The sequence below is a fragment of the Papaver somniferum genome, chromosome 10 (genome assembly GCF_003573695.1).
Source record: "Papaver somniferum cultivar HN1 chromosome 10, ASM357369v1, whole genome shotgun sequence".
In the NCBI taxonomy this organism is placed as follows: Eukaryota; Viridiplantae; Streptophyta; class Magnoliopsida; order Ranunculales; family Papaveraceae; genus Papaver; species Papaver somniferum.
Genome location: NC_039367.1, coordinates 7,339,335 through 7,348,264, shown reverse-complemented (window position 1 = coordinate 7,348,264; position 8,930 = coordinate 7,339,335). Strand labels below are relative to the sequence as shown.

General features: G+C 36.1%; 1 protein-coding gene across 2 annotated transcripts; it reads left to right on the top strand.

The window, feature by feature from the left end:
* The first annotated feature begins 299 nt into the window (after nucleotides 1-299).
* On the top strand, nucleotides 300-3,356 carry LOC113318895. Of its 2 annotated transcripts, none has more exons than XM_026567179.1 (5): nucleotides 300-597; nucleotides 1,002-1,068; nucleotides 1,341-1,477; nucleotides 1,992-2,423; nucleotides 2,625-3,356. In XM_026567179.1, the coding sequence occupies exons 2-5, from the start codon at nucleotides 1,042-1,044 to the stop codon at nucleotides 3,037-3,039; spliced, it is 1,011 nt and encodes a 336-aa protein (XP_026422964.1). In that variant the 5' UTR covers nucleotides 300-597; nucleotides 1,002-1,041; the 3' UTR covers nucleotides 3,040-3,356. The 2 variants fall into 2 exon arrangements, with proteins under 2 accessions (XP_026422964.1, XP_026422963.1); XM_026567178.1 differs by having other exon boundaries at nucleotides 1,989-2,423.
* Nucleotides 3,357-8,930: the final 5,574 nt, after the last annotated feature.

Genomic DNA, 8,930 nt, shown 5'->3' with positions numbered 1-8,930 from the left:
TGTAGTTCATCTCGTCCGTGTAGCCCTAGTCGTTGAGATGGGTGTTAAATAGTCTCACGTTGCCTAGGGCAACCTAGGTCGTGTGCTTAATAAACCTCGGACAATCCTATCCTTGCAAGCCAGTTTTCGAGATTAGTTAGGTCCGAGAATTCCTAACAATGTTATCCCATGGTTCACAACTTCACTTATTTTTGTAGTCCATCTTAATTAACCAGGTCAAATGTTGTGTATCCGTAAATTTTATGTGCTTCGCTTCGTTTATCAGACCTTTTGTTTTGTTTTTCCCTTCATTTTAAATATATTTTTTCTTTTCTTTATAAGCGAATCTAGCACCAATGTCGACCGCCTTTTCCTTCCGCTGTAGACGCATCGTCTCTCTCTCTGGTTTTATTATCCATTCCCCCCCATCCCAGAGAGGATAACATAATAAACAAATCCTCCTGGAAGAACCAAAGAGAGATACGCCCCCTTATTACATCCCCGATTCTTAAACCTACTTTGCCTCTTCTGCACTTCTCTTGTTAGAGAATCTATATCAAATTTTAGAGAAAAACAAGATAAATCACTTTCTTGATTCCAACTCAAACCTATGCTGAGGTAATTTACATGAACGATTGGTGTATATTGTGTAATTGAGCTGAAAATTTGTTGTGTTCAAACCCTTCGTTGTTTTCTGTTTATTACTCACTTTTAGGGTTTTGCTTAGGCACATAGGTATTTGGCATTTGGTAGGTCTGTATGTTGTTATCTATGTATTAGGGTACAATTAGGCTTGGGTATTTGATGAATTGGGGTTTCTTTGATTTTTTTTCTAGGTATGCAGTTTTGGGGTTGATTTCTTGTGTTTTTGTTTTTTTTTGTAACATTGATGTCTGTTCGGTAAATGGGTGAAGTGTTATTGCGATGTTGTTTCAGTTTGATACGATGCTTTACGGTATCCCTCTTTGTGTACTTGTGTTCATATTATTTCAAGTGACTTAAAATGTTTCTTGTGTCTGTAGAGTTGTGAATAAATGAATTGGCGCTTGGCGTAGCAACATTATGGCATTGATATCTCACTCCGCACAGGTATTTGAGACAACTATGACTTAAAGTGCTTAAATTAGCTATATCTTGGAGAATCGTATTACCTGCTATCTGTCTTCTTAGACGAGAGTTGATTTCTGAGATGCCCTTATATCTGAATGAGTAAATGATGGATATGTCATATATCATGAGAATTCTGGACACCATCTCTTACAGATAGTTGCATCTTAGATATCTTTAGTGTGGTTTTGTCTCTCAGATGTTCAAGTTATTAATTAGAATCTTTCGTGATCCATGTTCATTGTGGAATGTAGCATGGTTCTTATGAAGCATTCCGGTCGAGACCTCTATCATGGAGCAAAGAGGTGCAGTTAAAACCAATTGTTACTCTTCGAATGGTTGAGCCATCAAATAGGAGTGCTTCATGGGAGCAGTGCAGATTATGTATAAGGTGAGAAATCTGCAGTTTTGCCTCTCTTTAATTGGTCTGTGGATGTAGTTTATTGCTGAAGTCTAGAAATCATGAAATGCAGGGCAGATCTTTGGTGTAATTTCACATCTAGTTTTCTTACAAGTAAAACCAATACTTTTCATTTGACAATGGAAAATGCAGTCTGTTCTTGGTTCCTTATTTCCTGTATTACAGATCCATTGACACTGCTATTTTTGTCTCTAATCAGTCGTTAGTCTTTTGTCCCTTTGGTTTTGGTAATCCATTAGTACTTGCTTGGTTGCCCCTGCAGTGCATCTTTAACAGTTGTTAAAAGAAAATCATTTGGTCTTCCTATCTAAACTTATATCAGTGATTGATGTGCATGTAAAAACACTTTAACTACCATTAACTGGAACTTCCTCTTATTTACTGGCTATTTAGTGACGCGTGCTTGCTTGCTAAGATGCAGTCCATACTCTATTTCGTTATATTTTCCTTCGCTAAATTAATATGCTTAATATTTCCACAGCAGGAGAGAGGTGAAGCGGCTGAAGGTATTAGCTTTTAAAGGCAGTTCCCAGAATGATGAATCAGGATATAGAGCCAAGGGATCCAAAGTCCGCAGAAGCTCTGTTAAGCTCTCTGATGTGCCACATAAGGGTGAAGAAACTGTAACAGAATCTCCTGAGATACAAGACAATCCACTCTCTTGTTGTGCGGGAAAAGAAGAGACTCTAGCAAGTTCTCCGGCCATACAGAAATTATTCAAGAAATGGCTGATGATGTTGCGCACCCAATCATCAAATCAAATAAGTGATGGAGTTTTTGGCCTTGGACCACCTCAAAGTGGAAAGGCAGAAAGTCAAATCAGGAGCCAAGAGAAGGAGAATGGGAAGATATTGAAGGCGGTTGGACGCTACTTTTGGGGACTAGACGCAACAATAAAGATCCCGCTGCTTATTTTGTAAGTGCAGCATATTACCATGACACTTTTTTTCCTTTACGAGATTATTCGTGCTATTACTAGCTAGTATCTTTTCTTATTATCTTCTGTACAATTAAATCTTCTAAAATTAGTCTCTTCACTCTTAACATATTCCTGTTATTTGAATTTGTTTTGTGAATATGGCATAATTTCTTTACTTGTTGACATGTCATTTTGCAGCATCCCTTTGTACATGGCGGTAAACATAAAATACGGGGTTGAAGTCTCTAAAGAGCTAACACCGCTTTGGATCTTAGGCCCTGTGATTGTTGCTCTCTATATCAAGATACTTCGGGCTATAGGCTCTCTTTATGTTTTCACTTTCAAGCAGACGATCAGAATAGCTAAGAGTGTACCATCCTATTACCTTCTGGCTTACAGCTACATCTCTCAAGGAAAGCTCAAGGAAGGCCTTAGGAAGTTTTTCTGGCAACCTGTTGAAGATATGAAGAACATGAACTACAAAGAAGTATCACAAAGTAAACTAAAAGAGCTGCAAGAATGGTTAGTGGAGAGGTTCCTAGACTCCAGGGAAGCAATCTGGCCAGTATACTGTAGAACAATCAGATTCCTAAAAAGGGCTCATCTCATCTAGTTTGTATGTAAGTCGTGTTAGGGAAATGCTAGCCCATTGTGATGGGGCTTAGATTGAGAGCCCTGAATCTTATCAAGCTTCAAGAATGTTTCCAAGGATCAGCTGAACTTGATCTCTTGGTGCCTCAAATTTTAAGCTGAGAATCAGTTACCGAGGAGTGTAATTTATTGGCGGATGTCGTTTTCCCCTTCTCTAGTTGTGCCCATATATTATTGTAATTTTTTTAATGTACTTGTAATGTTATTTTTTGTCAATGATCTTCCTTACTGATAGGTCTTTCAACCATAAATGGAATTTATTCTGGGCCTTCAAAGCAACTCTTGTTTGTTTTTTCTCTTTTTTTGATAAAGAACAAGCTTAGGGGCGGCATGGTTTATTAGAGGGGCGGCATTGTGATAGTAATGTCCCTTTAGTTGGTTAGGGGATGTCCTAAAGGGGATGTAAATTGACTAGATTACCTTTTCACCTTAAATCAACCAAAATCGAATCAATTTTTTTTAAACCTAATGAATCAGAAAAAATCAAATCAATTTTTTTTCATCTTCTTCTTTATCTTCTCTTCTCCTCCATCAACCGTAACCTCCATTAAAACTGAAAACTTCATCATTTTCGATTAATCGGCGATTTGGAAAATGTTTGGAAAAACCCAGTTAGGGTTTAGTTTATCATGTTGGATTTAAGTTAATTTTGTATCAAAAATTAGGGTTTTGTATGAAAATTGAAATTGAAATTTCTAGTTGCATGTGAGTTACGGTTGGTAATAACTCAAATATGAACCGTAATTGTAGATTGGGTTGATGTTACAGTTGGTTTTAACTCAAATACCAACCGTAAGTTCTTAGTTTTGAGAAATATGTTCAGTTACGGTTTGTATTTGCATCATATTTATCAATCGTAATTGAGTTACAGTTTGTTACTCAAACAACCATACCAACCGTAAATAATAAATAATCCTGTGTCTTAAGAATTTATCAAATAATGATTTACGGTTCAAAAGTTAAGTTGACACACCAACCGCAGGGTAGTTACGGTTGGTCTTGATTCATTAGTTACCAACCGTAATTTAGTTACGGTTGTTGTCCAAATTTAATTACCAACCGTAACTGGTTTTGCGATTGGATCTTCCCCAAATTTAACCAGTTACGGTTGGTATTCGATAACTTACGAACCGTAACTAAGAGTTATTGTTGGTCACGAGCAAAATTGCAACCGTAATTTCTTCTGAAAATTTAAAAGATTTGATTTTTTTGCGTACTTTAGATAATTTTGAGCGAGAAAAAGCTAATGGGAACTAATTTAGAAGTATACCGGGTCACTGGAATCACTCATTTTGGTTGAGCGAATCAAAAACTAGGGTTTCACAAATATCACAAAAGTTTTTCTTTTTCTTCTCCTCTGAACTTTTTTTTGTTTTAACTCTAAAAATCTGATTTTATTTTGATTTTGAGTTAATATAAGTGAAATTAATCATTAACACTAAACTTGATTATCATCACTAAACTAGGTTATCAATAATGAGGGTTAATTTGTCATTTCCAGTTTTTATTTTATAAGGGACACCTTGAATAATCATGTAATGACTCTTTTTGTCCTATTAAAATACCTCCCCTCAAATAAACCATGCCGCCCCTATAATAAGCTTGATAAAGAAGGCTATTTTCGTTGTTCAACAGGGGAAATCTTTAATGGGCTTTTAAAAGTTTGGCATGTACTGTATGTTGTTCATTCGTAGAGCCAGATTCTGTTTGGGGTCCTTGTAGGTTTAAGGATGAACCATAATATTGGGCATACCAAAATCTTCCAAGGCATACTGAATGAAGACAAAAAAGGTTTTGAAATAGCAAAATCAGATAACCCCTTAACCCAAATTTTTTTTAATGGTAAATCTGCCCTTTACGTATTAGTGTTAATAATCTTGATTAGTGATTAAATATTTTGTTTAGTGATTAAAATAATTTTCAGAATTATAAGAGTTGTTTAGATGAAAAATTTGAGGAAAAAAAATCAAAGTTTTGGTTTGGTTAAGAAGGAGAGAAAGAGAAGGAGAAAGTGAGAAAATTTTAATTCTTGATTCAATGGAGGATGAGGAGGGTCATAATTCATATAAAAAACTTAGGAAAATACATATCAACTACACCAATGATTCCCAAATGGATGATTTCTTAGATTATGAGAATGATTTTACACCCACTCAAACTCAAGCTCAAACTCAAACACAAACTCAAGATGATGATTTTTATGAGCCAAATCCAAATGATGAGTACATATATGAGGAACCCAATGCTTCTAATACACAGGTACACTTATATCTTATGCTCAATCTCACTTTTAGAGCACTCAATTATCAAAAGTTAGGTTTTTTGAATCATGGTTCGACGAAACAGGTTGAGGTTCGGCTCACATCTATGAGCCGAATCTACCAATTGATGAACGGTTCGGCTTACTGAATCTGTTTACTGCATGCGCCGAACCTATAATTTCCAATTCCAACCCTTTTGCTAGACACTAGTTCGGCTTATATGAAAGTTTCATAGTAAGCCGAACAACATCCTGAATAGCCCGGAATAGAATCATTACTAATTCGGCTTACATATCCAAAATCGTATGTGCCGAACATAATTTTTTAATTTCTGGGTTGAAATATTGTTATTGGTTCGGCACATATGGGGGTGCCATTTGTTGAGCATATGTGGTTAAGAATATGAAAAAACATGTAGGTATATATAAAATATAGTTTTACAACGGCTATATCTTTCGAAAAAAAGAGTCGTTCCTAGATTTTCGTGAAAAAAAAGTAAAGGTTCGGCTTATAGAAATTTTAGAACATAAGCCGAACCTATATACATAACGGCTATTTTTTTAAAAAATTTGAAAATTTTTACAGATTCGGCTCACCATATTGGTGAGATTTAAGCCGAACTATATACTGGATTACACCAATAATGATTTTTAAGGCTCGGCTTATAACTCAAATTATAGAAAAAGCCGAACCTGAAGGACAAATGATTCGGCGTGTAACTAACATTAGAGGATAAGCCGAACTCTATACATTCGGCGCATAACTGTTAAGCTATTCATTAAAACATGAAATTTAAGGTGTCCATAACCCAATCCCAGCACCATTAAAAACAAAGTTGAGCACCTAAAAGCAAAGGTGTTTGCAACACCATAAAAGTGTACTTAAAACTTAAGAAAAACATTAAAAGGAAGTTGGAAACATAAAAGGGCATTTAACCACGACCCCTCTTCTTAGTGGTAGGCTTTTGTGCGGGTTCCTCAGGTCCTTCTCCTTTGTTGATGATTGCATCCCACTTTTTGTAGAGGTAGTTTTGTTCTTCCACGGTCATTGGTGTTTTGCAATCAATTTTGTCCTTCATTTTTTTCAACATCTCCCTACCCGCGGCATTGGTCCTGACACAAGTATGAAAGTTATAAGACTAATTCGGCGCAAGTATGAATCATGTCTTGAAATTTTTATTAGCTTACACAGAGAGTGGATCGGCTCATACCACAAAACAATTATAAGCCGATCCTAACTATTCGGCTCACAACCGATACCGTCGAATAAGCCGAATCTATGATTATGAACTCAAACATGTATTCGACGCAACATGATATCATATAAATAAGCCGATCCTATACACTTGTAAAATTTATGAAATTTTAACAATGATATTCGGCGCAGCCCTAATACTACCGAATAAGCCGAATCTAGACTTATGAATTGAAACATTTATTCGGCGCAAAACTAATACAACCATACAAGCCGATCCTAAGCACATGCAAAAATTCTGAAATTCAAACAACATTTATTCAGCACAAAACTAATACTACCATACAAGCCGATCCTACACACATGCAAAATTTCTGAAATTCACAAAATATATTCGGCACAAAACTAACACCATCGAATAAGCCGATTCGATGTATAAGTCTATGTGTCACTAAGTTCGGCTCAAAACGGATTTCATATCTACGCCGAGCCGTTCATATGCACTTTCAGGGTTCAGTTCCAAGAACAGCTCGGCGCACATCTAACATTTGTTTTACGCCGAACCATACCCTGTAACCACCGCATAACACATGATTTTGACGAATTAAATCGACCAAAACAATCAAAAACATCAAATATGAGATGGGTTTGTAGAACTAACCTTCTTATTCTCATTTCCGGAGTTGGTTCTTCTTCAATCTCTTCTTGCGGTTGATTTTGTGGTTGATTTTGAGTTTGTTCTTCACTCTCTAAATCTTCTTCTTCATCAATAGGTTGTTCAATCGATCGATTTGAACGAGATACTGCCTTACGATGACCCATTATATAGATGAGTTTAATCGTCGATTAAAGTTTCACGAATCGACAATTAAATTTCCGCGATTAAAAAAAAGAAAGGAAAGGGTGAATGAGTTCGGTTGTGGAGAGGAGGAAGAAGAAGAAGGTGAATGAAACTGATTTTAGGTGTAGTTGATTATAGGTTTTGTATTAGGGTTAGGGTTAGATTAGTAATAATTTAAAGGATTTAAGGTCATATAGGTAATTGAACCACCCCATAGGGTACCCCTTATAAGGTCACCCAAGTTAGGACTAGTGCCTTGTATGCCTAAGAATATTTTGGTATGCCCAATATTATGGTTCTTAAGGATCTGTTTTTTTGGCAGCTAACTTGTACTTGGAAATGCCTCCACCATTCGTCCAAGGTTATGAAGGGATTTTGCCCACACAATTTAGTAATTTACAGCGTAGTACATCATCACTTCGAATAAGTCAAGGTGCCAAAGATCCCATTCGCTCATCTCAATATTGCTAACAGGGCAGTACCAAATTACCTGGGAGTGTACGCATCCTATTGTGATACCCCGTGGGGTCGTACGTGTGCATGAAACTCATTTGCCTCTTCAAACTCCTTGTACTCCACATGTTCACAATTTATGATGGTGGAAATCTGACAAGTAACTCTTTTTCGGGATACCACTATTAACGGGGTGATACCAATCCAGTATCCAATGGTCAGGATTTGTTAATATTTATTTGTCATATATGGATTGATATCACCTCCAAGTAATACTGGTATCCCCTTTATAAATCGTGCTCTTTCTCACTAGTCTTCCTAAATACCCCTAAAGAACTTCACAAATACTTTTAAGGGTATAGCTGAAAGTTTTATTAAAAATACAATTTTTATAATCCTCTCCCACTTACTTCTTCTCTTTTACTTCAATAAAGAAATTCGCTGAAAGTTCTATTAAAAATATAATTTTTATAATCCTCTTCCACTTACTTTATTTCAAAAAGAAAAAACTCTCGAGAAATAATCGAGCCGCCACCGTCTCCATGGATGTTACTAGCATCACCACCACAACCAACACCATTAGCACCACCACCATCATTTTTATCGCTACTATCACAACCATGCATCACCACTGTTTCTCCACCTCCTAATTAATCGATTTTTCACTTGATTTAATTAAATAAATTAAATCTAATGATGAACCAACGAAAAATTAATCTCCAAACCTAGTCTCGAGCATCAGAAATGTTAGATACATTTCAATTTCAAATGAGTTGGTCGTCTAGCGTTGTTACGATTCATAAAAAATTTACTAGTAAGATATAATATGTTAAGCAAAACCGAACAGTCGACACGGTCTAGAAAATAAACCATGAAGATTGTATCAACAGAGTTGTCTGTGCAATTACACACTCATAGTTGTCATGCTTTATAATACTAAACATAACTTCTAAAACATGGGTCAATCATACGGTAAAAAGTCGGCTGGCCTGATATAAAAATGACGACTTTTTATGATTCGTACAAGGTCATCATATTTGACATAGCAGAACCGTGCGGATTGTTCGCAACAAATTGGAGATGTACCTATAGTCGACACAATAT

Coding starts and splice junctions, on each gene's coding strand:
- LOC113318895 (XM_026567178.1), top strand. CDS start 1,042: ATGGCATTGATATCTCACTCCGCACAG. Junction 1,069..1,340: donor TGATATCTCACTCCGCACAG/GTATTTGAGACA, acceptor TGTGGAATGTAG/CATGGTTCTTATGAAGCATT. Junction 2,424..2,624: donor AAGATCCCGCTGCTTATTTT/GTAAGTGCAGCA, acceptor GTCATTTTGCAG/CATCCCTTTGTACATGGCGG.